The sequence below is a fragment of the Onychostruthus taczanowskii genome, unplaced genomic scaffold, assembly GCF_017590055.1.
Source record: "Onychostruthus taczanowskii isolate IOZ18803 unplaced genomic scaffold, ASM1759005v1 scaffold3, whole genome shotgun sequence".
NCBI classification, from domain to species: Eukaryota; Metazoa; Chordata; class Aves; order Passeriformes; family Passeridae; genus Onychostruthus; species Onychostruthus taczanowskii.
This window is the reverse complement of record NW_024500349.1, coordinates 24,966,276-24,994,119: the sequence shown is the minus strand read 5'-3', so window position 1 is coordinate 24,994,119 and position 27,844 is coordinate 24,966,276. Positions and strand designations below refer to the sequence as shown.

At 49.2% G+C, this 27,844-nt stretch overlaps 1 protein-coding gene across 1 annotated transcript in view; it reads left to right on the top strand.

Moving 5' to 3' along the window:
• SETD2 (SET domain containing 2, histone lysine methyltransferase) overlaps positions 1 to 27,844 on the top strand; it is a 50,823-nt gene that overhangs the window by 7,054 nt on the left and 15,925 nt on the right. Inside the window, exons 2-12 of the mRNA XM_041408450.1 lie at positions 3,734 to 3,749; positions 7,066 to 11,471; positions 12,383 to 12,514; positions 13,356 to 13,484; positions 14,937 to 15,060; positions 16,076 to 16,153; positions 16,396 to 16,493; positions 17,619 to 17,745; positions 19,009 to 19,143; positions 19,502 to 19,630; positions 20,908 to 21,549. Of these exons, the coding sequence (XP_041264384.1) occupies positions 3,734 to 3,749; positions 7,066 to 11,471; positions 12,383 to 12,514; positions 13,356 to 13,484; positions 14,937 to 15,060; positions 16,076 to 16,153; positions 16,396 to 16,493; positions 17,619 to 17,745; positions 19,009 to 19,143; positions 19,502 to 19,630; positions 20,908 to 21,549 (6,016 nt within the window). The remainder of the gene's footprint in view (positions 1 to 3,733; positions 3,750 to 7,065; positions 11,472 to 12,382; positions 12,515 to 13,355; positions 13,485 to 14,936; positions 15,061 to 16,075; positions 16,154 to 16,395; positions 16,494 to 17,618; positions 17,746 to 19,008; positions 19,144 to 19,501; positions 19,631 to 20,907; positions 21,550 to 27,844) is intronic.

Sequence of the window (27,844 nt, the reverse complement as noted above, 5' to 3'; positions counted from 1 at the left end):
ACGTTGGGATATTAAAAGCCCAGTGCTCTGCACAAAAGCCTTCCCAGGAATTCCTCCCAAAATTCCATTAATATTCCATTAAACACAGGGACAGCTGCACTTCTGTCCTTGGTTTTTATCCCACCTTAGGGATTCATAAACAAAGGAGCAAAGGCACTTCAGGCCTGGAAGTGTTCCAGCAAATCCTTCAGTCTGGAGGATGAAAATTGAGGGGAAAATTGGAATAGATATGTGGAAGGAATTCCTGGCTGTGGGGGGACTGAGCACTGGAGCAGTTTTCCCAGAGAAACTGTGGATGCTCCATCCTTGGAGATGTCCAAGGGCTGGGAACAGCCTGGGATAGTGGAAGGAGCTCCTGGCAGGGCTGGGAATGGGATCAGCTGGAGGGACCCTTCCATTCTGGAATTCTGGGATTCTGTTAATGAGAGCAGCAGAGAGGGAATTTCCTCCCCACTTCCAGGGAATTGCATTCCCAGCAGAAACCCACGGGTGTAGCTCTCCATCAGCATCCAGGAAAAATGGTAAAAAATTCCTTTTGAGCTTTAGGATCCTGTTGGAATTCCAAATTCCCACTTTGGTTTGTTGCCTTCCAGTTTCCTTAGCCCTGCTGTGGATGAGGGTGATGATCCATGGAATTCCAGCTGCATCCAGGATATTTCTGACTAACCCAGCCTGAACAAAACAGGTTAAATCCCAATTTCCTGAGCTGAGCTTCCCTTTCTTTGGACATTGTGGTGGCTTTCAGATGGATCTCTGTGAATTCCTGAGCTGAATTCCTGCTGGGAGTGGGCCTTTTCAGCTCCCAGGGCTCTTAGGCTGCTGATACTTAGATAAGAAAAGCCCCAAGCTTCCAGATACTCCTCTTTTAAAAGGAAGAAAAGAAAAAAACCCTCAGGATTTAGGGGAGATGAGGCTCCTAAAGTTTTGTCTTTTAGACTTGAGAAGCCGGAGGGCATTTTTTTTGGCTCCTTTTGCATAAGGAAAACCAGGATAAAAATTCAATTATTGTGTGGGTTGCACTTAAAAAAGAGAAGAATCTTCAGCTCAACCTGTTGAAGCACAAAGAAATGCTGGAGCTGCTGAACCCTGGAATTAAAGTAAAATTTTACTTTTTATCACCATTCCCCTGGCAAAATTGGGATGTTTCCGTCAGGAGAGAAGATGATAAAGTTTAAATATAAAAAGTTTTGGTCAAAATGTGTGTGAGGTCAAAATATATATAAGGAAAACTCCATGTAAGGAATTTTGGTGGAAATGTGGCCTCAGATAAATAATTTTGGTTGAAATATGGGTCCATATTAAAAAAAAAAATTCTAGAAATGTGACCCATGTAAAGAATTTTGGTATAAATGTGGTTCTGTAGTCTTAGAAAAGCTTTTCCTGGAATTTAATTGGTGTTTATTTCTTGTTTTTTAACAAAATGAGTGCACCAAGCTGCTGGAAACAGATCAAAGGTGGTGAAGCTTCCTGGTGATGGGGTTATTTTTTTGTTCTTTGCTTGATTTTGTGGTTCTTTAGGTTATTTTTAAAATTTATTCGGCACTTCTCAGGGTGTTCAGTTTTATTTTGGGTTTTACCAACTCTTTTCTCCTGACTTTCCCAGGAAGGAGCCACAAAAGTGCAGGAATTCCGTGTTCCCTCTCATCTCAGTTGTATTTTTGGTGCCTGCAGGGAGCAAGGTGCAGCTGAGGGAATTGTTCCAAACCTGTGGAGCTGGAAAAGTGCTGGAGAAGCCCTGGGTGATGTGTTGGGATGGATCCTGAGCTTGGAGCAGGGGGATTTTATGTAACTTCATCCCAGCGTGGGAGGAATTTGGCACAAGATTCCTGAGGGAACAGCAGCGCCTTCCCTAATTTTGGAATTCTATTTTTATGTTTTTGGTTGTTTTGTTTTTTTTTGTTTTTTTTTTTTTTTTTATTTGGGGAGAAGGAAGAGAGGTTGGGAAGGAAATAGGATTCATAACCCTGCTTTTAGGAAGGTCAACACCTTTTATTTTCATTGATGGAATCTCAGAATCCCAAATGGTTTGGGTTGCAATGGGATCATCCTGTCCCACCCAGGGACAGCCCTGTCCAACCTGGCCTTGGACACCTCCATGGATGGGATCAGCTGTTTCCTCTCTTTTTCCTACAGGATTTTTTCTGGGATTTTCTGTCTTTTATCCTTGTCATTAATTATCCTTGTTATTAATTACAAATATGAAATTTAATTGCCTCTCTCCCAATATACAGCTGATTAAAAATGGGTTTTTGTGTATAAAGAGAGTGATTTTTGCCTTAGAATCCTCAGCTTCCACCTGGTGGTCGTAATTCTCTGCTGCATCTACTTAGGATATCTGGAAAATCTCCCTGGAATCACCGAGGTTGGGAAAGACCCTTAAATCACCAAATGCAAGGTTTTTGTTGAGTGTCGACCCCACAAAACCTCAAACCCAAACCGCGTGACGCTTCCTGAAAGTCCCAAACTCCTCTTCTGGTGATCCTGAAATTGAAAGCTCCTTTTGGGCCTTAATTCCAGTGGAAGTGGTGCTCTTGGAGAGCTCCTGAACCTGTGGGATTTGGAATTCCTGCCTTGCCTGACCCCATTGAATCGGAACTCTCACCTCGGGTTTCCTTGATGGAGTCAAACCCCGTTGGAGCTGCTCTGGGAATAGTTTATGGTCTTTTAATAAGCTGGATCAATTGGATGGGAGAGGCAGGAGAATATTCCTGAGGGGAAAGTTCTTCCCAGCACTTCCCTTTGCTCCCAGTTCCCAGCTGGTGGTGGTTTCAGTGGGGACCCGGGTGGTTCTTGTGCCGTCGCCGCGTCCGCATTGCTCCGAAACAAAAATTTGGACTTTTTCTTCCAGAATTGGGTATTTCTCATTGAGCTGATGCTTGAGGTGGAATCTGTGAACTTTTCTGTAGGAAATCTTTGGCTTTGTCACCACCACAGTGCTGAATAAAAGCTGGTAAAAAGAAGGAGAATTCCAGCTCTGGGCTGTTTTGGAGTGCTGGGGAAGAGTTTTGGGATCTTGGGTAGATCCATGACAGAGGAATTGTTGGTGTCTTTGCTGAGGTGTGTTGGCAGGGCCAAGAAATTCCCTGACACTCTCCAAGGAATTGAGCAAAGCAAGGAGGAGTTGTGCTCCTGTTCCTTCTCCTTCCCTGAGGAGAAACGACTTTGCTGTGGGATCGGAGCAGAGAACTTGGGAAGAGTGGAAAGCTGGGAAAACCCAACTTTCCTGTTGGCTCAGCATGGAGAATGATCCTAATTAATTCATTTTCAAGCTGCCAAAATAGGGATTAATTATGCAAATAGCCAGGGCAGATGCACAGCAGTCAGACCTTTGTTAATGTCTTTAATTTCTGTCAATGAGAAGTTAAAACTTTTGGTTATCCAGGGAAGTACTCAAATGGAAAGAATCCCAAATCCACCTTTTTCAGTCATGTTTTTGAGGGTTTTGTTCCTGCAGCATGTTGGAATAACTGGAGACAACACCAAGCCAGCAGTTCCCTCCAAAAAGGTTTGCTCTGTCCTAATCCATGTGGGATTTTCCAGGGAATTTTGGAGCCTCCCACCTGTGCCACGCTCCCCTCAGAGCTGGTTTGTCGGTGTTTCCCTCACTCCGTGTCCCAAGTCCATCCCATTCCAAATCCAAATGTCCAGTGTTTCATTTTCTTGTTCCTACCTGCTGTTCACACCTTCTTTTCCTGTTTTTTTTTTCCATGTTTCCCCGGCTGGATTGCAATAGAGAAGAGGAGAATGAGGTGAGTAAAACCAGTTCCAATGTTCCTGGATCTCCTGTGAGCCCAGCTTGGGATGGTTTGACTGAGTCATTCCATGAATCCAGAGCCACTGAGGGGCTGGATAAAGCAAATGGATGCTTTTCTGGGATTCCTCTGGTTACATTTGGGAAGGAGGGGCAGTAATTCCCTTTAAATTAGGAAAGGAAGGACAATAATTCCCATTAAATTTGGGAAAAAGTGGCAGAAATTCCAGTACCACTTGTGCCACAAGCACACGGGAGGTGATGGCACAGCTTGGTGTGGGTTGGTGCTGATTATTTAAAGACTTAATTTGTAAAAATAATGAGTTTTGCTGCCTGTGACTCAATGAATTTTTTGGGAAAAGAGAAAACTTGGGAGGCCTGGGATAGATTTTAATCTCCTGGTTTTGGAATGAGAGCTGTTAATCATTTTGGATGTGCTTTTTTTTTTTTTTTTTTTTCCATTTTGGGTAATGTTCCCTTTCTGTAAAACAGAAGAGGAAGGAGAATTCCTCTTCTCCTGGAGAGCTTTTCAGTAATTCCCACCTATTACATTTACCAGGTTACCTGTGGAGTGTGTTTCAAATTCTGGGAATTTTTGTTTTGTTATTGCTGTTATTTGAGGAAAAAAAAAAAAATCCCTTGAAGGGTGAACTCATGAGGGGAAATATCCTGGATTGTGTCATCTCTGCTGAATTTAGGTGTGGGAAGGGGAGGAATGGAAATGTGGCAGCGCTTTCTTGTCTGCAGATCCCATATTTGGGAAAAGGTGGATCTATCCAAACCCCATTATTCCAATTATTTCAGAGCTGTTGTGCTTGAAATTAGAAGGATTTTGATCAAAACACTGACACTTAAAATAATGGCACCAAAGTTGTAGCAAGGAGGAAAACTCTGAAATGCTGATTCCCTGAATTTCCAGTATTTTTACCTATGTATTTATTAATTTATTATTCATAGTTGATATTATTAAAAAATCCTATCTCTGATAAGAATTTGGGTTCAGATCTGAGGAGATTCTTCAGGGTATGCTTGGAGAGGAACCTGCTGCCTTCTCTTGTCCCAGGCTGGAGTAAAAAAATTGGGAATTTCTGCTTGTGAGGATAATAATTGATCCAGGAATCCCCCAAAATGCTGTTCCCTCACTCTTCAGGAGGCTGAACTCCTACAGGAGGGTAGTCTCAGTAGGGTCCATTTTGTCCTTCATTCTTCCATGAATTAATGTGGATTAATCCCAGGATCACTTTTGATGTGTGGATTCTCTGGAGAACAGGGATGGCATTTCCAGCAGGACTTTGTGGAGATGGTTGTGAGTTGTGGTGAGAGGAGCCCATTTCAGAGCTGGAGATTCTCCTTTTTTCCGAAGTCAATGTTTTGGGTTCCCTTGTAGCCACGAAACTTCTTTAAAATCTTCCCTGAAATGTCCCCTCATAAAAAACCCATGGATTTCAAGGAAATGCTTTCAGGTTTTGTTCCCAGTTTTCCCACAGTGAAGGGAATTTGCTGCTGCAGATCCAGAGTGATGCTGGGTTGGGTCACCAGGATGAGTCATGGATAGACCATTAACAGGTGCTCACAATGAAACCCCAACTTGTTGAAAAAGAGGAATTTTTGGGATATGTGATGTCCCAGGGTGCAGAAAACACAGGATTTCCAATCCACCAGTGTCTCATTTAATCATTTACTGTGGTGCCTTGATCCTGGGCAGCTCCACGTTGTTTTCCATGAGTTAAAGGATAACAGAATCCTTAATAATTCACAGAGGGCTGCAGGAAACTGCTGCTCCTGCCAAAAATGTGCTCATGGCACAGCTACAGCAGCAAAACCCGGCTCTGGACAATTTGGAAATGCTTCTTTCCATTGGAATTAGGGTTAACACAAAAAATGTAATTTTCAGAGCAGCTGTGGCTGCCCCTGGATCCCTGGAAGTCTCCAAGGCCAGGCTGGACAGGACTTGGAGCAACCTGGGATAGTGGAAGGTGTCCCTGCCCGTGGCAGGATTGAAGCAGGATAATGCTGAGGGTTCTTTCAACCCAAACCAGTCTGGAATTCCACAATTCTGGTGCAGTTTGGATTTTTGGAGATAGGGGCTGTTGACAACAAAGCCCTTTTCCCACTTTATCTTCTCTGGGATTTTACTCTTGGGACACAGATGAGCTGTAAGATTTAATACAGAGGAAGAAATGCTCAAATGAGTGAATGTAGAGTGCTGTGTGCTCTGAAAATTCCTGGGTTTGGGCTTGGAAGATGATGAGTGAGCTCCTGGGCAGGAGGCAGCCAGAAGCTCCTGGTGGGAAGGACATGGAACTTGGAACGGTCGGTTGATCCAGAGGTGATGGAGTCATCATGCACCATTGGCTCCTGATGGGAATTCTTAGGGAGTTGTTAATTAATGCTGGTCTAGGCCTGAGCCTGGAAACTTGCCAGAATTAGTAATGACCAGGAGAAGGCTGTTGGGGGGAGGTGGGAAAGGATGGGGTTTAAATTCCTGCTGTAATTGTTGTTGGTCTGCTTCATGTTTTACCCAAATTCCAAAATCCCAGAATGGTTTAGGTGGGAAGGGACTCTCAAGATCATCCAGTGCCACCCCTGCCATGGCAGGGGCACCTCCCACTGTCCCAGGCTGCTCCAGCCCCAGTGTCCAACCTGGCCTTGGACACTTCCAGGAATCCAGAGGCAGCCATATCTTCTCTGGGAATTCCATCCCAGTCCTTCCCCACCCTCCCAGCCAGGAATTCCTAATTTCCAATCTCCCATCCATCCCTGCCCTCTGGCAGTGGGAGCCATTCCCTGTGTCCTGTCCCTCCATCCCTTGTCCCCTCCTGCCCTCCTGGACCCCCTTTAGGCCCTGCAAGAGGCTCTGAGCTCTCCCTGGAGCCTTCTCCAGTACTGGAAGGCTGCATCCAGGTGGATTCACATAAACAAATGCACTTTAAGCTTAAAACTTAGGATCTTTTGTAGCCTGGGACCACAGGAACAGCATAAAAAAGCAGAGTTTTTCCCTCAATTAACTTTATAAGCTGAACTGTCTTTTAAAAAAAATAAGAATTAAATGATAAAAGGACTTTGAACTTGGTCATTACTAAGTCAGATAAAAAGCCTCAGCCCAAACCTCGGAGGAGGCTTAGTTTCAAGCTGGAGAAGTCTGAGGAATTGATTTTTTTCAGGACAGAGCCAGGCAATAAAGACAGACCTGGGGTATGCATTTCTCTTTTATCATCATGAAAAATTCACCAGGTGAAAGAAAATGCTGCAGAACTGAGTTCAAACCCCGCAAAATCCAATTCCTCCAACTCCATCTTCTTTTTCTTCCACAGGGCAAACCTGAAACGGTGCCGAGAGCCGGTTTTATCAAAGGCCCCGTGTTTAAAGGCGTCGCCTCGAGCCGCTTTTTGCCCAAAGGCACCAAAACCAAGGTTAACCTTGAGGAGCAGGGAAGACAAAAAGTGTCTTTCAGTTTTAGTTTAACCAAGAAAACTTTACCCAATCGATTCCTGGCTGCTCTGGGAAACGAAAAACAAAATGAAACTCCCACCCCTCCAGCGGTTCCCCTTCCAACTGATTTTAACCCCAAAAATAAACTGGACCTGGGGGACACCGCCAGTTCAGCTGAGGAATCTTCACCTCCAAAGCCGAAGGTAGAATTGGGGAAGATTCATTTTAAAAAACATTTATTGAACGTCACGGCAAAGCCACCCCCGGCTCCGGCGGCACCGCTCCCGGCACCGGTAACGGAACCGGTGGCCTTGGCCGTGGATTTCCCTCCCACGCCGCCGCCTCCCCCGCCCCCGCCGCCACCGCCGGCGTCACCCATGCCGGTTCCTGGAGCCACGGCCCCGCCGCCGCCGCCGGTGACACCGATGCCGGCGCTGCTGCTGTCGCCGCCCGGCGAAGTCGAAGCCCCTGTGCCGAGGGAGCCGAGCCAGGCGCTGCCCAGGGAGGCCTTGGAGCCGGACACCAAGCAGGATCCGGCGTCGCGCGGCTCGGAGGAACGCGTGACTCAACCTGCGCCCGAGCAGACGGAGATAACCCCGCCGAAGGAAGATTCCCATATTGGGAAGGAGGATGAGGTTTCCGACGGCTCAAAGGGTGCTCCCGTGTCCTCCCGGAGGCAGGGGGCCAAGAGGAAGTTCTCCCAGTCGGACGGCGCGCTGCAGGGCTCCGAGTCCGACGAGGATTCCGTGAGGACCTCCTCCAGCCAGCGGTCGCATGAGCAGAAGATCTCCAGCACGGAAAAGGAGAGAGATTCCAGACGGAGCTCCACGTCCCTCCGAGGTGATGACCTGGGCAAGTCCTCGTCGCGCTCCAGGTCGGACAGGGATGAGAAGTACTCGAGCTATTCCAAATCGGAGAGAGACTCGCGGTACTCGTCCTCCCGCTCCCGCTCGGACAGAGAGAGGAGGCGAAGCCGGTCTCATTCCCGTTCCCGCTCCGATCGCAGCTCCCGAACCAGCTCCTCCTACTCGAGGTCGGAGCGCTCACATTACTACGACTCCGACCGCCGGTACCACCGGAGCTCCCCGTACCGGGAACGGTCGCGCTATTCCCGGTCGTACGCGGACAGCCGGGCGCGGGAGAGCTCTGACTCGGAGGATGAGTACAGGAGGACACATTCCAGGTCCAGCGACTCCAGGCGTACGTCCTCCCATTCCTCCTCCTCCTACAGAGACTCGAGATCCTCTTACTCCAAGTCGGACAGGGACAGCAAAGTGGAGTCGTCTCACGCCGACGTGGACAGGCGAGGGAGGTCGTCTTCAAAAGCGGATCGAGATTCCAAAAGGACTTCTGAAAGTGAAGTATCCAAAAGGTGCTCTCCCCTTGATGAACTGGGCTGTCGGAAGGGGACATCCCATTCCAAGCCCGACAGTAATGTGAATTCCTCCCGCTATAAATCCACCCCTTCCAAGGCCCCCGCACCAAAGCCTGATAAATTTAAGAGTTCTTTCTGTTGTACAGAATCGATCGAAGAAATCAAGTCCAAGTCTAATTCTCTAGATTTAGAGACCTCTTGTGTAAAGAACAATGAGATCAGGGTGTCCAGTGTGAAAAAGTTGGAAAGGGAAAAGACACTTTCTCCGTTAAATCAGTTCAGTGATTCTCCCGCCTTGCCGAAGGCCGACGAGTCCAAGGCAGGTTTGGCAAATTCAAAATCCGAGGAACTTGCAGCAAACAAAGGCCATGACAGTGTTAAGGAGCAAGAAACGTTCTTAAAGGCAAAGCACGATCCCTTAAGAACGTGTTTCCCCGCGGAAATGAGCGTGAACGGCTCCCCGGAGGGTCAGGATGAGGGTCTGGCAACCTCCAGTGCCTGCAAAACAGAGGATGTGGCTGCATCCTCTGACCACAGCCTGGATCAGTCGGAAGCATCGCCTGCCGTCAAGACCAGCCCGTCATACCCGTTGCCATCCAATGGGTTTGAGAGCACCGATGTGTCCCAAGAACAAGAGCTGGATGATTCCCAGGTCCAGTCCAGCGAGTGCAACAGCCTGTTCCAGGAAGCAGAGGCTGCGGAGCCGCAGCAGCCGGAGGAATCCGCTCCTCTCCCTGTCGTGAGTGTAGATCCCACTAACACTGTCCTTAAGAAGTTGGATGAGGAGGTGACTCCGTGTGACAAAACCAAAGAACCGGTTTTTTGCTACATTTCCGATGATGCCACCCCTGGTTTGTACCACTCGGAAGTGGAAATCGAAGCGGAACCTGCGGATTTGAAAGTGACGTCCGAGACTTTCCTGGACGTGCAGGTGGAGCCGCAGACGGTGACGTGCGATTACGAGAGCACGGAGGATTCCCATTCCAAGTCTGCTGGGGAGGATGAACACGGTCATCCTTCCCATAAAGTCAGCCTGGCAGTGGAAAGCTCGAGTAGGGATTCCTCCCAGGATGGCTGTTCCCAGAGGCTCCAGTCGGATCATCCCATGCCGGAGGAAAGCGTCTCTTCCAAATGGGACGTGCCCCCCCCTGGTGTGTGCCAGGAGCCACTCCAGCATTCGGAAGCGGAAGAGATGCTGGAGTTGGATGCTCAGCACGTTGATCTTGGCTCAGCAAAAGGCAAGTCATCGTTCCAGAATGAACATTCCTATTATTCGGAAGTGCCACTGGAGCACCGCAGCAGAGAGGTGGTGGAAGAAAGTGCTGTTTCCACGGAGGGAGCTGAGCTGGATGAGCTGAGGGTTCAGTGTCCTGGCGTATCGGCCGAGAGGGATGAGGGAAGCGAGCCCTTGGTGGCCTCGGCTTTTCCAGATGCTTTGTATCCCTCGTCCGATGTCATCGTCACCACGGAGGACACGGAGATGGTGACCCAAGCCCCAACGTGTGACAGCAGCGGCAACGCCTCGGAATTCATTCCCGCCGGCCATGATGATTATTCCGACATGGGGGACAGTGACAGCGAGGGGGGCAGCGAGGACAGCGACACGGAGGACTCGGATTCTGATGATGGGACGCCGCGGAAGAGGCTCCAGTCGGTCGTGGTGGTTCCTAAGAACTCCACCATAGCCATGGAGGAGAGCAGCCCGGGCTCCTCCCGGAGCAACCGGCGCTTCTCCGACCACTGGGACGATGAGCGGCCCGAGCCCAGCAGGCCCTACTATGAGGAGAGGTCAGAAAATATGGGGAGTAAAGGTGGTCCCCAGGTGGAGAGCCGGTGTTCTCCCAGAGGGATGGAGAAGAGTCCGGCAACCTCCACGGAGCTGAGCAGGAAGGAGCCGGAGGAGCTGCGGGCGGATCCGTGCCAGGCCCAGAGCGACGGCGTGGACAGCACGAGCCAGGCGGACCTGACGGCCGATTGCCACGGCAAAGCTGGCACGGAGGAGAGGATGGCGCTGCCGGACGTGGTGGCCATGGGGAGGCCCATGGGCCGGCCGGAGGAGCAGCCTTTCTGTGTCCCGGAGAGTTTGGAAAGCACCGACGCATCCCGGCACCAGACGAACTCTTCCAAGCCTGACAGTCGGCAAGGACAGGGCGGGCTGAACCAGTCTGGCCTCGGAGACTACTCCAGGCTGGATGGTTTCCGTGCCCCGGAGGAGATGGGTGCTGTGGGCTGGGACTTCTCCCAGCAGGAGAAACCCAGCAGCACCTACCAGCAGCCGGACAGCAGCTTTGGGATGTACTCAGGCTACGTTTACCATCCGGGCCTGGGAGCCTATCCCAGCTCCCAGAGCTACTGGCAAGGCAATGGCTACTGGGATGCGAGGGCAGCCAGCAGAGCCTCCGTGGTGAACTACGAACGCATCCAAGGGCAGGTGCCCGATTCCCTGACGGAAGACCATGAGGAGTACGAAGAGGACGAGCGTTGGGATGAAGAGTGCAAGCCCCGCTTCCCCAGCCCCTCTGGAAAATCCCAGATGCCCGGGCAGAAGGAACAGGGCTCGGTGCAGGCGCACGAGATCAGCAGCAATTCCACCAAGGAGCCGGTGCCGGGCGGGGAGAAGAAGGACGAGGTGAAAGCTTTGGAGAAAAACGAGGTGAAGGAGCGAGGCCCGCCGAAAAAAAGGCGTCCGGAGTTGGAGAGCGACTCGGAGAGCGACGGGGACTCCGGGGAGAAGAGGAAGGGGAAGCTGGAGGGGGAGCAGGTGGAGCCAGTGCCACAGGATTCCTCCATGGTGGGCAGGTTGTGCATCATGGATGACTTCAGGGACCCCCAGCGCTGGAAGGAGTTTGCCAAGCAGGGGAAGATGCCCTGTTACTTCGACCTCATCGAGGAGAACGTCTACTTGACGGAGAGGTAACTGCTGCTTTATCCTTGTTTTAATTCCCTAGAGCGAGTCTGGGATTTAGCTTCCATTTGGTTCCAGGATGGTTGGGTTTTTATGGCCAGATCCTTTGGAGGGAGGGGCAGGGATGTTGCGTTGCCACATCTGGCAAAGCCACCCGGGGCTCTTTTCTCCTAAAGAGAATCACCCAGTTTGCCCCACACAGTCCCAAGCGCTGAGAAGAGTTGGAAAATGGGAGGATCAGAGGGCAAAATTGATTTATTTGTACCCTTTTTTATAGCTTTACCAGATCCTGCCTGTTTAATGTTCCCAAATGCCAGCTTGCTCCCTTTCTGTTGGCACAGGGAATTCCATCTGGGTGTGGAAAAGCTTTTGGACAAACAAGGCACTTTTCCAAAGGTTTTGGTTGCTTCCATGTCTTTATTTATCATCTTAGAAGAGCTTTTTTAAATCTAATAGCCATATTTTTCCTTATGGATTTTTTGCCTTGTTGTGGTCCACACTCCAGAGCATTCCCCAAATCCTTCATGGAAGCTAAAATATGAATTAGTGGAAGCCCTGCTTTTTGTCTGCCTCTGAGTCTCCTCTTTTTCATCCTCTCACTTGACAGCAAAGCAGAAGCTGAAGTAACCAAACCCTCCAATTTGCCTTATTAAAATATGGGTGTCCAAATAAACACAGACAGGGAGAAGAAAGGAAAAACAGCTGTGTGTTCTGGGAATTCTCTTTAAGAAATCACCTTTTGTCATCACAAAGTCATCACCAAGCCAAGTGTCCTTGGGTGTTCCTGTCCCTAGGATTATCAATCCACATGCTGAGAAATTTATTTTTGCGTTTTTCCAAAAACCACTGATCAGGATTGAGGAGGAGTTTCTCCACCTGGCTGCTGTCTCACCTGTGTTTCCATGCCTTGGCTTCTCAGGAAGAAGAACAAATCCCACCGGGACATCAAGCGGATGCTGTGTGAGTGTCCCCCGCTGTCCAAGGAGGAGCGGGCGCAGGGCGAGGTGGCCTGTGGAGAGGATTGTCTCAATCGCCTGCTCATGATCGAGTGGTGAGTTGGGGTCCATGGATTGGCCTGGAGGTGTCCCGGGAATCCCTCAAATAACTTGGGAATTGCTGGGAGGTGACAGTGATGTGTCTGTGCTGGCCTAGAGCGACCTTCGGAGCTGCCACCAGAAGCTGTGGCTGCTCCATCCCAGGAAGGTTTCAGGGGTTGGATGGGCTTGGAGCAGCCTGGGGCAGTGGGAGGTGTCCCTGCCCATGGCAAGGGGGTGGAATGAGATGGTCCTCAGGGTCCCTTCCCACCCAAACCATTCCATGATTCCATGATTTTAATCTTTGGATGATCTTCAGGAGATCAGTCCTCACAACCTCCTGGATCTCCTTTCCCCAGAGCCTCTCCAGCCTATGGCTGGTGTCTCCTTCTCCCTCTGGAAGAGGTTTGGTGTTCCATGGATGCTGGAGGCAGGGACAGGGTGCTTGGTGGCATTCCCCAGGGCACAAGGATTGTGGAAGGATTGGAATTACCTGGCAGAATCCCAATTTTTGCTCTTATCTCATAGGCCAGACGTAGGGCAGGGAATATCTTCAAGGAATAACCCCCAGAACAAGGGGAGAAGAGCCCAGTTCTCCCCACTGGGGTGCCCTGATACAGAAATACAGCGGGATCAGCATTCCAAATGTTTTTATCTTTCCAGAAATAAACGATCTGCGTTTGCACGTTGACAGTCCCGTGGTTGTGCTTTTTATAGCAAACCACATTTGAAGGTTTCGCACGGAATTTCTCATGATTATTTGGGATTTTTTTCCCATCTGAGCCCTTCCTGTTGGTGCTGTTTTCCTGCTGGGAATTGATTTGCTCCCTTCCTTTCCCTTCCCTTCCCTTCCCTCAGCTCCTCCCGGTGTCCAAACGGTGACTACTGCTCCAACCGGCGCTTCCAGAAGAAGCAGCACGCGGATGTGGAGGTGATCCTCACTGAGAAGAAGGGCTGGGGGCTCAGAGCTGCCAAGGACCTGCCATCGTAAGCCTTCCCTCTTCCCACAGCCTTTTCCCACCCTTTTACTGCCTCCTGAAGGGAGAAAGGCCTGTGGGGTCTGGATTTCCCTGTCAGGAGATGGGCTGAGGTTCTTCCAGCTCGTCCTGTCCCTGCTGGGTGTCTCTCTTCCTCTTTGGCATCTGCCCATCTATGCTTTGATCTCCCACTCTGGTTTTGCTCTTCCTGGTTTCCCAACAGCCTTTCCATGGCTTATTCTTGGGATGAATCTGCCTCCTCTTGCTCTGTCCCTACTTCATTCCAGTTGTGTCCATTCTTCTCTTCCCATCTCTGCAAAACTTCTCTTCCTGAGTCCTCCTAATCCTCCCCTTTGGACAACAAGAGGATCCAGAGAGGATCTTTCCTCCTGTTGTTAATTCAGGATTGTAATTCCAAGTGCTGGGTTAGGTGAGGCCAGGAAAGGAGAGAGGAGTGAGGACATTGAGATCTCCTGAGGCACAAGGCAGGATCAGGATGGGGAGATGAGGTTTACTGGGAGAAGGGAGCATCCTGGAGTGTGTCCAGGGCAGGGAACAGCGCTGGGAAGGGGCTGGAGAATTCCTGAGGGAGCTGGAAAGGGGCTCAGCCTGGAGAAAAGGGGGCTCAGGGGGGACCTTGTGGCTCTGCACAGCTCCTGCCAGGAGGGGACAGCCGGGGGGATTTGGGATCTTATCCCAGGGAACAGGGACAGGAGGAGAGGGAACGGCCTCAGGCAGGCTCAGGGTGGATATTGGGAAAATTCCTTCCTGAAAAGTGTTTTCCAGCCCACAGCAGCTGTGGCTGCCCCTGGATCCCTGGAAGTGTCCAGTGCCAGGTTGGATGGGGCTGGGAGCAGCCTGGGATAGTGGAAGATGTCCCTGCCCATGGAATGGTGTTGGATGAGCTCAAAGTTCCCTTCCAACCCAAGCCATGCTGTAATTCTATGAATATATAGAATTTATAGAACAAACCCTGCTCCAAGGGGAGCTTTGTCCCTCTGTCACCTTCCCATGTGACAGCATAAAATTCCAAATGAATCAGAATTCCCTGAGATTAAGGCACATCATTATTGCTACACCAGGCTGGCAGTTGTGTTCAGAGAATCCACCTGAACAGGGATTATTTTATATAGTTTGTGTGGGTTTTTTTGCTAAGAAAATGGATGTTTTCCCCTCTTGCAGCAACACTTTTGTCTTGGAATACTGTGGGGAAGTGCTGGATCACAAGGAATTCAAGGCTCGGGTGAAGGAATATGCCCGGAACAAGAACATCCACTATTATTTCATGGCCCAAATCCCAAATTAATCAGAATTCCCTGAGATTAAGGCACGTCATTATTGCTACACCACCAGGATGGCCAGGCTGGCAGTTGTGTTCAGAGAATCCACCTGAACAGGGATTATTTTATATAGTTTGTGTGGGTTTTTTTGCTAAGAAAATGGATGTTTTCCCCTCTTGCAGCAACACTTTTGTCTTGGAATACTGTGGGGAAGTGCTGGATCACAAGGAATTCAAGGCTCGGGTGAAGGAATATGCCCGGAACAAGAACATCCACTATTATTTCATGGCCCTGAAGAATGATGAGGTGAGCAGTGGCATTGCTGGGATGGGATTGCTTTGGCAAAGGCTGGATTTGGCTGTGTTCAGCACCAGCTCCTTGGGAACCCATGGAGCAACGTCCTGAATCCATTGGGAATCTTTTCCTGAGGAAAGGAAACTCAAGACTCAGGATTTTTTAACCCATTGCTCAGTTCCAATAAAATTCTGGCAGCTTAAATGTATCTCAGTGCCCTTAGGGAGGGAAAAGTGTCATTCCAAAGGAGAAGAAGGATCATGGCTCATTGTTCCATGGGAGAGAAGTTTGGGAAGATGCTCCAAGCCAAACTCGCCCTTTTTGGGTGCCCAAATACACCAAAAATCCACGTTTCTTTTCACATTAAACTCCATGAAATTGGAATATTTTAAGCTGGCAGAGTCCCTCTGTGCAGGATTGCCACTGGAATGTTTATATATGGGATATCCTTAATTATTTATGGCTGCTTCAGCTCTGAGGGATGTGGAGCTGTTGTCTCTGCCTGAGAACAAGGGGGATAAATAGAAATTTCATCTCTTAATCTCCTTGTCTCTCCTGTCAGGACTTTTTGGATCTGGGGAGCTTGAGAGAAAAGGAGCTAAAAATACTCAGAATGGTTTTTCCTGGGTGTTTTTCCTCCTGAAATAAGGATTTTTGAGATTGGTTTGTGATTTTAAGTGTCACAAAGGAGAATTTCTAGTTGTAAAATGAGTTTTTATTTCTGGGATGACTTTTCCCTTGGAGTATGAGGTGTGTGGGAGAAAATTCACTGTCCCATCCCCTCATGGCTATATCAGAAACAAAATCCAGGATCTGCATCCAGCTGGAGAATTCTGGAAAATGAGGAGCCGTGTACCTAAGTGCATTTTTTGGGGGGAATTAATGTCCTAACAAACCCCAATCTCTAAAATAAAGATGGGGAATATCAAATAAAGAGTGGGAAAGGAGATGATTCCCCACATGGGTTGTGTGTGTAGCTGCTTCCCAAGGATTGAGCCTTTTCCCTGCATTTCTTGTCCCTTTTCAGATCATCGATGCCACCCAGAAAGGAAACTGCTCCCGCTTCATGAACCACAGCTGTGAGCCAAACTGTGAGACCCAGAAGGTAAAATGCTGCAGCAAATCCAGCAGCTCCTCCCTCTGGAGAGCTCAGGGTGAAACGTTCTCCTTCTTTATTTTGGGGAGTTTTGTTGCTGTTGTATCAGTGACATGAAAACGCCTGGATTTCAACCAGGCACTTTGCCTGGTTTTAAACTCCCCGGCGCTGCTTTTCCAAGGATTGGTGTGCTCAGGGAAAACAAACGTGGACTTGAGGCTGGAATAACTCCTGGCTTCTCTTTTCCACAGTGGACTGTGAATGGGCAGCTCCGGGTTGGGTTTTTCACCACCAAGCTGGTCCCGTCGGGCTCGGAGCTGACCTTTGATTACCAGTTCCAGAGATATGGGTATGTCCCCTTTCCTGGCACAGGAATTCCTGCTCTTCCCCTCTCCCACTGTCACTGGTCCTACTCCATCCCTTTTCCCAGATAATTCCCCTCCCTGCTTCTTCCTGTCTGGTTATTAATTAGACTTTGCAGTATTCCTCGAGAATTCCCGTTCTTCCCTTCCCACTCCTGTTTTATGGCTTTGTGAGCACCTGAGGAGCTGTAAAACCCCCTGGATAACTCATCCCCTCTTCCTGGCCTAATCCAGGGCTGCAGGGAAAGCTCCAGCCTGGAATTGGGATCCCTTTGCTAAACCTGAGCCTAAGATTCCTCCATTATTGTTTGGTGAAGTATAACGTGAGGAGCATCCCTTCTTTTTCCTTCTGGATCCTTCTCCAGGCCCTTCCTGTGAGCAGGAATGAGTTTTTAGTTGCATTTTAAGATTATTCCTCATTCCTAGAAATTCGTTGAATTGAGCTTCCTTGTTTCTTACCACTGCAGAGCCACATTCCTCCAGTGGGTTCCACATATTTAAAAGAAAACCCTACCATTTTCCCAAGGAATTGTGGAATGGAGTTTGAAATGGATGGTGTGTCAAGTAGGAAATACAGAGGCTTGGTAGAAATATTCCTTGGGAATTATATTTATTGCATTTATGTATTTATTACATTTATTATATATATTGTATCTGTTATCCATGGCTGGACATCCAAAACACATTTTCCATGTGGATTTTGCTGCTTCCATGAATCCTGAGCTCATTCTTTATCCTGTTTTGAGCTCTAAAATTCAGTAGATGAGCTATAAAATGCTATGAAATGCAAGCTTTTCCTAATGCATGTATGAGGCTAAATTCTGTAGGAAAATTAGGATATTGATGGCAATGTGGGATAAGAAGTTGTCAGCCCCACCAGCTCCACCTTTTCCTCTCTGGTTCCTGGTTCTTGACCTGTGGAGAGCCTGGAAGTGAGGCAGGCTTGGCTTTCCAGCTGCCACATCTGGGGATCATGGCATCTGTGTTGGGAATAAAGACTTTATTTGGGTTTTCCATGCAGAACCATTCCCATTCCCGGCTTCTGAAGGTGCAGAAGTGGCTGTGGCTGGGGTTGAGCTGTTGTTGAACCTCCCTTTGTGTCCCCCCCACAGCAAAGAGGCCCAGAAATGTTTTTGTGGCTCCTCCAACTGCCGGGGGTACCTGGGAGGGGAGAACAGGGTCAGCATCCGCGCGGCCGGAGGGAAGATGAAAAAGGAGCGTTCCCGGAAAAAGGACTCGGTGAGTTTGAGGATTGAGCCCAACCATTCCCCAAAACCACCCACGTCCCCAAGTGCCACATCCACGTGGTTTTAAATCCCTCCAGGAATGGGGATTCCACCATCACCAGCCCTTCCCATGAAGGAATTTCCCTAATATCTGACCTGAGCCTCCTCTGGCACGGCTTGAGGCCGTTTCCTCTCATCCCATCGCTGTTCCTTTGGGAGAGGTTTACTCCTGATGACCTCAGGGTTCAGTGCCATCAAAGCTTGGATTGATGATCTTGGAGGTCTTTTCCAGCTCCAATGATTTTATTTCACAAGGTCCCTCAAGATTTCCGTTTTCTTGGGTCTTCAGTTAAATCCAATTTCCTTTCTCCTGGTTATTTAAAGTCCCACCAGAGAATGACTTTCCCAGGTCCAGCATTTGCTCATCCATAAGTAAACCCCACCATAAATTGGATTTAAAAATGTGGGTTGCTTTCCATGATTTTCAAACAGTGATGAAAGATGAACAATATTGGCGTTGCCATTTAAGGCATCACCTGAAATTTGGCAGCTCCATGGGCAGAGTTTCACCATTTCCAGGTAGGGAGGTGGAATTTTAGAGACAACACATGGAATTGCAGGGATGGGTTCATGCCATGTGGAAAAAGTGCAGAGAATCCAGAGCAAGAGGAATTTTTTGGGTGAAATCTTCTGCAGGAACCTGCACAGGCTCTTCTTTAATTCCTACAGATTGTAATTATTCCATCCTTGAAGGGACAAACCTGTGTTCCTACGGAGAAGATTTATTCCTAGTTCTTTTGGGAAGTTTAAAAACGCCAGTTTCATTTTAATGTGCTGTATCAGAAAGGGAGGAAAGCAAGAAATAATTCCTAAATCATTTACAGAGAGTGAGTAAGCCAAGAAATAATTCCTAAATAATTTATAGGGTGTTTTAAAGCAGTAATTAGTCACTAAATGAGAGGGTGGTATTTCAGTGTCTGTGTGGAGAGGGACTCTCTGATTGTATGAATCTGTTATAGTTTATAATCCATTAATCATTACAAATTTATAAAGAATTTATACAACTCAGAACAGAAATAATAAGTTTTACCTGCAATTAAAGATAATTTCTTAGTTTGTTTTCCTACATGAAAAGATAAACTCAGGACCAAGAGGGTTTTGGTGCAAACACCTGGGATTTCCCGCAGAGCTGGAAGGTTTTCCTTAGGGAGAAGGGAGCTTGGAGTCAGGGAATTGCCTGGCCTGAGCCTGAGGGTGTTTTGCTGTGGCTGTGCAGGTGGATGGGGAGCTGGAGGCGCTGCTGGAGAACGGGGAGGGTCTCTCTGACAAAAACCAGGTGCTGAGCTTGTCCCGGCTCATGGTGCGGATCGAAACCCTGGAGCAGAAACTCACCTGCCTCAAACTCATCCAGGTGAGGAGCGGCCTGGGAAGGGGAGGGATGCACGTCCTGTTCGAGTTTATCATCCTCAGAGGACAGTGGGGAGTGTGGGAAGCAGGTCCTGCCCTTTTTGCTGCATCCCAAGCTCAGCTGAGCAGCTCCAGGATCCATTGTCCTTCAGTGTTGTTCCCCAGTATGAGCTGTAGTGGTTGGAGTGGTCCTGCTGCTGGATCCCTGCTCCAATCCCAGCAGTTCCAGCCACTCAAATCAGCTTGGACCTGCTCAGGTGCCAAGTTCTGGCTCTGCCATGGCTTTGACCATAATCCCAGTGCAGCAGTTTTCCATGTTTTTGCCTGGAGGTCTCTGACTGTTCCCACATCTGGCTCTCCAGAACACGCACTCGCAGTCCTGCCTCAAGTCCTTCCTGGAGTGTCACGGCTTGTCCCTGCTCTGGATCTGGATGACGGAGCTGGGCGATGGCAGAGGAAGCACGGCCAACAACCTGAAGCTGCAGCTGGAGGTCAGTGATTCCCTGGGATTGGGGGTTCTCACGGAATCCTCGAGGTGGGAAAAGCCCTTTAAGATCCAGTCCAACCATTCCCCAGCACTGCTGGGGCCACCACTCACCCTTGTCCCCAAGTGCCACATCCACAGGGCTCTTAAATCCCACCAGGAATGGTGACTCCAGCCTGTGCCAGGGCTGGCCAGCCCTTTTTGGGGAACAGGGTTTTGGCAGCTTTGCTGAATGCTCGGGATCACGAGGATTTTCTTTTCCTTCTGTTTTTTTTAAATACAAATCCATGCCAAGTGTTCATGAAAAACAACCTCAGGTGCCTCAGAACCACAGGCCTGAAACTTCTGCCCTCAGGCAGATCCTTAATAAACAGAAGGAATTTGCTCCTGTGGTTTTCCTTAGATTCCTGACATAGATTCCGTGAGCCAGAACTTAAAGAGTGTTACTGCTGCTGTTTATTCTGTGCTGAAGCACATGGAATTTGAGATCCTGACAGTCTGAAGTGGAGCTGGAATGTTTTAGTTTTCCATAAGCAATTTGGGATTGGATGCCCAAAGACTTCTGGAAGTTCAAGGTCATTGAGTCCAAGCTGTGCCTGATCCCCACCTTGTCCCCAGCCCAGAGCACTGAGTGCCACCTCCAGGTGTTCCTTGGACACCTCCAGGGATGGGACTCCACCACCTCCCTGAGCAGCCCCTTCCAATGTTTAACAACCTTTTCCATGAATAAACTCTTCCCAAAATCCGTCACCCATGACCTGTGACCGTCATTAAATAGATGAGATCAGATATTTAGATTTTAGATTTTGGGATATTGGGAAGGAATTCTTGGAACGACCTTTTCCATTAATAAACTCTTCCCAAAATCCATCACCCATGACCTGTGACCGTCATTAAATAGATGAGATCAGATATTTAGATTTTAGATTTTGGGATGTTGGGAAGGAATTCTTGGAAATATTTAGATCAGTGGTTAAGGAAGAATTAATTCCTCCTGTGACGGTGGTGAGGTCCTGGCACAGGTTGCCCAGTGAGGTTGTGGACTTCTCATCCCTGGAAGAGTCCAAGGCCAGGGCTTGGAGCAGCCTGGGATAGCAGAAGGTGTCCCTGCCCATGGCAAGGAGAACTGAGTGAGCTTTAAGTCCCTTGCCACCCAAACCAGGATTTTATGATCACCTTGATATTCCAGAGTTAATTCTTCCTGAGAAAAGTGAATTACTCCAGGTCGGACACAGCTTTAAATCCTTCTGGCTCTGACAACGCCCTGCTTGTCCTTGCCCTTAGATCATGAAGACCCTGGAGCTGCTGCCCATCCCTACCAAGAACATGCTGGAGGAGAGCAAGGTGCTGCCCATCATCCAGCGCTGGGCTCAGACCAAGACGGCGGTGCCGCAGCTCAGCGAGGGCGACGGATACTCCAGCGAGAACACGTCCCGGGCCCACACCCCGCTCAACACCCCGGAGCTCTCGGCCAAGCAGAGCGTGGAAGGTGACACGGACACCCCCAAGAAGCTGGTGTTCCGCAGGCTGAAGATCATCAGTGAGAACAGCATGGACAGCGCCATCTCGGACACCACCAGCGAGCTGGAAGGGAAGGAGGGCAAGGAGGACCTGGACCAGCTGGAGGCAGCCCCAATGGAGGTGACGGAGGAGCAGCAGCAGCAGCAGGACATCAAAACTGCTGTGGAGGCGCCGGTGGAGAGCAGCAAATCCCAGCCTGCAGAGCTGGAGGCCGAGCCTGAGGCAGAGGTCAAGGAGAGCAATGGAGGGAAGCTGGAGGAGCCCATGGCCATGGAGACGCCGTCACAGGACGAGGAGGAAGGAGTTTCTGACGTGGAGAGCGAGAGGAGCCAGGAGCAGACGGATAAAATCGTGGATGTGAGCGACTTGGCCACCAGGCTGCTCGACAGCTGGAAGGAGCTCAAGGTAAGAGGCTGCTCTGTGCAGCTCCAGCACCTGGAGCTAAGGAAAGCGTGGATTTGGTGGTGGTGTGGTGCAAATGGGGCTGGTTTGATGTCTTTTGGTCAATATTTGGTAACTAAATGGCCTTTTCCCTGCAAAAAGTGCTTTCTGTATAAATCCTCTGGTGGCAGCTGCCCTGGTGTGACCTGAGAAATGTCCAGGTGTTGGTGAAACCAGCAGCTGGTTGGGTTTGGGCACACAAGGACACCTTGGTCATCCCGTTAGACTTCCAGGGAATGAGCAGCTCTGAGGGACTGAGATTCCCATGAGCATTTTGGGTGGAAGTGGCCCACATCCCTCAACGTGGAAACAGATGGATGGACTGTCTGCTCCTGAATTCCATCCTTGGAAGTGTTCAAGGTTGCTCCTAAATGCTCCATCCCTGGAAATGGCCAAGGTTGGACAGGGCTTGGAGCAGCCTGGGATAGTGGAAGGTGTCCCTGCCCATGACAGGGAGTGGAATTGGATGATCCTTAAGGTTCCACCCCCAACCCAACCATTCTGGGATTCTCTGGATGGAGTTTATCCCAACATCCCCAGCTTTTCTTATCCTTTCAACCTCTGCTTTTGATCTGCACCGTGTGGAGCCTCCAGAGAAGGGTCTGTTGGCCATGCCAAGTTCTTTCAAAGGCAATGCTGGATCATCCCCTGGGTGTTCACAGCTGGAAGTGCCCAGATTTGGGTGTTATTTGGGACTTCAGTGGTTTCACTCCCATCAAGGTCTTCTGGAGCAGAAAACCTCTTCAGGAGAAGGGCTTGGCGGCTCCCTCTGTCCTCTGGAATTGTGTCCCTGTCCCATAGGTAGCCCATGGATGATCTGCAGCCAACACCAGCTTTTTGGTGGGATGTAGGATGACATTCCAGTAACTGTTCTAAGTTAGGAAAGATTTAGATTAGTGGTTAAGAAAGAATTAATTGCTCCTGTGAGGGTGGGCAGGCCCTGGCACAGGGTGCCCAGAGCAGCTGTGGCTGCCCCTGGATCCCTGGCAGTGCCCAAGGCCAGGCTGGAGCTTGGAGCAGCCTGGGATAGTGTAAGGTGTGGCAGGAGGTGGCACTGGATGTCCTTTAAGGTCCCTCCCCATGCAAACCATTCCATGGTTCTATGGATCTCACTCTCCACTCAACACTTCAGCCATTCCTTGGGTTTCTTTAGATCTTTGGAAACTCCTCATGTAGGATTGCATTCCATGTATTATTTCATATTCCTTACATTCAAGGGTAGGAGGGCTGGGAGCCTCTTTAATAAGTCCAAACCCAGTGATTCCTGAGGATCCAGCAGGAATTGAAGGCACTGCCACAATTCCAGCTTCTTGTGGGCTTGGTGGGACTTGGAGGCTCTTCTGCCCTTCTCTTAATCAACCACCAGCCCAGCTTTAATTACTGGAAGTAGTTTTAAGCAAATTCATGTTTTCTGATGCATCATGGAGCTAAGGAGTTTATTTACCCATTGACTTTGATAATCAGTAATGATTGAAAGAGGTTAATTAAAATAATGGGTGTTAATTGTACTGCGGCACCGGCGCAGGTGGAGGAGATCTCACCTTAAGCTTTGCTTGTGCCATTTCTGGAGCAGCAAACACCAGGATTTAGAAATGCAGAGATTCCCAGGAGAATTCAGGGACATTTTACCTCAGTCTGAATTTTTCAGGAGGATCAGGTACTCCTGAACTTTCACAGATTTTTGGCACAATCATTTGTGACACAAATCTTAAAGGGGGGAAGAAGTGAGGTAAAACACATTTCTGTAAAGAGATTGGGTTGTGCTTTGGTGTTTTCCTTCCTTTTTTTCCAAGTGGATCTGATCATTTACCAGATTTGAATTTGCAGACTCTTGGTGTGGTTTTCCTCTCAAAGCAGCACCGTCAGGTTGAATTTGTGGTTCAATTGGGAAAAGTCCCTTTCCATCATTGCCAAGGGAATTGTTAAGGTTGGAAAAGACCTCCAAGATGAAGTCCAACCTGTTTTAAACTAAAAGTTAAGTCAGGCCTTAGTCCTGCTCTGCTTTGGAGACTTGTTTTGGGTATCCAGACTGAGTTGCTCCTTTGGAACAGCTGTGTTCCCTTCCACGCTCATTTACATGGAGCAGCACACAGAAAACTATAAAATAATAATAAAATGTGTGAAATTTCACAAAACTCCCCCAAAAAAAGTTGGTTTAAGACCAAATTTGATCTGATGGTGTTGTTTTATCCCCAGAATTTGTGTTTTCTCTGGAGCTTGGAGAAGCTCAGCTTGGGAATCTACAAGAATTCTCTTGAAATTGTGGTGGGACCATGGAGTCCTGACACATTCCCATATTTTAGATGTGGATTCTCATCCTCTGTGTATTTATTAATGAACCTCTGGTCGTGGTTGTATGGATGGGGTTGGATCTCCTGGGCTTGGAGTTATCCCAGCAAATCTACCCCAAAAAAGCAGGATCGTGACATGGGGCTGTGACAACTCATTTCTCTCCTATCAAACAATTGTAGGGAAACTGGGAGCTGGGAATTTATCCTATCCTGGACTTTTTCATGGCTCCAGGAGTTAACTGCCTCTGTCCAACTCTCACCTCATAAGGTGCCGCCAAAGCCCGCCCCGGATGTCTAAAAGACAAATCCAAGCTGGAAGGGGGTGGATGATTCACCCCCAGGTGCCTTTCCTAGCACATCCAAGCTTTGGAAAAGCCGGGTTTTTGGAGTGGTGGAACACCTGGCCTTGTCTGGGGGGCGGGAGGGTCGGAAACGTCGTGACTTAAGCGCTGTCCTCTCCAGCCTTGCTGATGACCCCCTTGTAATTTCCACCGTTTCCATCCAGCTTCTCCGGGCAGCCAGAGCTGACCAAGGGGCTCCTTTTCTCCAACTCCGTGCGGAAGAAGGGAGAGGACATAGCGCGAAGAGCCGGGAAGATGGTTGGGAAGCTGGCTGATGCATGAGCAGTGTGATAGGTGAAAGGAGGACAGAGGTGGTTAACTCTGGGATGCCGACGTTATTTTGGTGCGTCCATTGCCGGCAATGGACGTCGCTCCGGGGAAATCCCAGCTCCTGGCCTGAAAGGATTAAGTGAGCTTAATTTTTTTCTCTACCTCTACACACAGGACTTGTAAGTCCTTCCAGGGCTCCAACACTCCAACTCCATGAGGAGTGCTGGCCACGGCCACACCCCTGGCACGACACACACTGACATTCCTGGTGGGATGAGTTTTCAGCCCGGGCTCGTGGGCGCCGTTCCCGCTCTCCGAGGAAGCGCTGCATGGCTTCTCCCGGGCTGAAAACTCCCTCCCAGTGCCAAAACACCCGGCAAGGGCACAGGTGGTGGTTCCACGTGGTTCTTCCAGGTGGATTGTTCTCAGGTAAGGCTCCGTGGGCTGATCCGTGTGGAGAGGCCCGTGCTGGAGGTGACAAGAGGGCCAACAGACCTCTTGGAATCATGGGAATACGCCGTAGGGCCAAGCTTGGGAAGTTCTTCCCAACGTCCTCTTGAGGGCTGAGGTTGAGTAGCTGAGCTGAGGGACAGAGAGGACGTTTTGGTGCTGCCCTGCCTCAGGTGGGACCAAGCTTTGGGAATCTTCCCCCACCCCAGAGGAGGCTCTCACCTTCTGGGAAAGGGCAGCTGGGAGTTGTGGCTCTGAGGATCCACAGGCCCTTTCCTTGTGACTTGGAGAAGGTCTTGGTTTTAAGAAGAATCTTTTGGAAGAGCCAGTCTTGGGTTTTTAAAAGGTTTTAGTTGGATACTTCTGGCCTTGCAAGCCTTGGTGGTGACTTGGAGCTCAAGGCTGAGTCCTCACCCTGACTTGGGCCAAAGTGGACTTTTTTTTTGCACTTAATAACCATGGAATCAGGGAATTGCTGAGGTTGGAAAAGCCCTCAGAGATTATTGAGTCCAACCATCCCCCAGCAGTGCTGAGGCCACAGCAGTGCTGTCCCCTGTCCCCAAGTGCCACATCCACATGGGGGATGGTGACTCTCCTCTGCCCTGGGCAGCCTGTTGACTGCTGGAAAACCCGTTCCATAAGGAATTTTCCCAATATCCCACCTGAACCTCCCCTGGAGGCCATTTCACCCTGCATAGGACACCTTGGGTGACCAAAGGCAGCAGAACTTCCATCTTCTCCTGGGATGATCTTTCCAAGCCTCCTCTGATTTATCCTGGTAAAGCCCCTTGCAGCTGCTCTTGCCTGTCCCTTTCCCAGTGAAGCCATCCTGGAGCGCCTGGCTCTGGCTCCAGCACGCACATCCCGTGCTTTCATCAGGAATTTTATAATTTGTTATAACTTAGAGCAGGAATAGCTGAAAAACAATAGGATTGGGGAGCGGCCAGGCCATGGTTTACTGTGGGATCTTCTGGCCTTCAAGCAGGGATTTCATGGTGTTGGTCCTTCCTCTTTCCTGCTCCATCCCTTGGGGTCACGTTGGAGCTGCAGAGGAGAGAGGAAGGGAGGGAAGAGGATCCAGCCTGGCAGGGGATGGATTTGGTTGCATTGTTCCTTCAACATTCAACAGAAGTTCATAGAATAGTAGGATAAACTCATGGAATCGTTAAGGTTGGAAAAGACCTCCAAGGTCATCAAGTCCAACTGTTAATTCAGGAATGACTGAATTGTGGAGAAGGTTCCATCAAGATGCAATCTTTCCCCCTGTGGAATCCTTCGAGTCGTGACTCCATCCTGCAGCTCTCTTCCCTTTCCCAAGCCAAGGCTGGGTTGTGCCTGAGGCTGGACAGCCTAAATCCCATTTTTTCCTCCCTCTTTTGTGCCGAGCGGACTTGTGTCACTTTTCCTTCTGCATTTAATTTTCCGTGCAATCCCTTCAAAGCTGTGCTGGCAGCTCGGGAGCCATTTGGAGCCCGTTAGCGGCGGTCGCGTTGATTGAGGAATTCTGCAGCTCCGAGCCAGCAGCTTCCGTTTCCAAAAATAAAATCGGCTTTTCTTGGGAGTTTCCCCAGCCTGGTCTGACCACCATCTGCTTTTCATGGAGCAATTTGGACAAATCCCTGCGTTTGTTCCTGGTTCAAAGCCTTTGCTGCCTCCATCTTCCCGCATGGAATGGATGCTGGAGGCTCCATCGAGTGGAGCTGGAGTTTCTCTTCCACCAGCACGGAGCTCACTCCCTGCTCATAATTACCTTGGATTTTGGGCTTCCTGGACATGTTAGGGCTGGCCAGTTTGTTGGGGTGGATCCTGGAGTGGGCTCCCCCAGTGTCCTGGTGAAGCTGGAGCAAGGCGTGGCAGAGCGGCAGTGCCAGCATTGCCGAGTCCCCTTTCTCCAGCTGCTCCTCATCCTCCTCTTCCCACTGAGCCTTTTCCTGGTGATTCCCATTCCCCATCCTGCTCTTTAATGGGACAGGTCTTTTTTAGGAGCTGGGGACTTAGGGTAGTTCAGCTCTTACCAGCACTTGCGTTGTCCTTCTGGACATCCATAATGTTCGATGTTCATCCCGTTCCTTGGTGGCTCGTCATTCCCCCTGGGAACAGCCAGGGCAGACCTGGGGGGATTTTTTGGGTGTGCTGCTGTGAAAATGAACATTTTTAGGAGTTTAATGTGGGAAAGAAAGAAAACAAACCCTGCAAAACCCATTGGTGAAAGGTGTTTTTGGGGCTTCAGAACCTGCCCCTGTGGTCACCTCAGTCCCACACGAGGTAGGGAGAGGCAAAGTCATCCCTGCCATCCATAGCTATGGAATTCTGTAGGAAAATAGAATTAAATCCATAGGTAATGGCTGGATGGAGCTTGGAGCACCCTGGTCTGGTGGGAGGTTCCCTGCACATGGTAGGGATTGGAATTGGATGAGCTCCAAGGTCCTTCCAGCCCAAACCATTCCATGATTCCATGATGAGACATTATATGGATTACATCATTTATAAATATATAAATCCTATATAATTATGGGCTCATCCTGCATCCTCCCCACCCCAAACATGGAGCTGCTGTTTTGTTTCTTTACATTTAATCTAAAAAAACCTGGATTTGGAGTATTGTAGCCCATAGCAAACACATAAACAGATTTTAAAAACCTTAATTTAAAGGGCATTTTTCAGGAATTTCAATGTCTTTCTTTTTTTGTAGATACTTCAAACTCCATGTGGTGTGTTTGGGCTCCACAGAAAAGCAAAAATATCTTTAAAAACCTAAAAATCTTGGCCCAAATCCCTTTTTTTTTTAGCCAGCAGCAGCACTTTTGAAGTGGTTTTGCCTCATGGACAGACCACAACAGGGTTTCTTCTCCTTCCCTTTATTTTTTGCTAAAGGAAATTCTCATTTTTAGCCCATCCAGTGCTGGG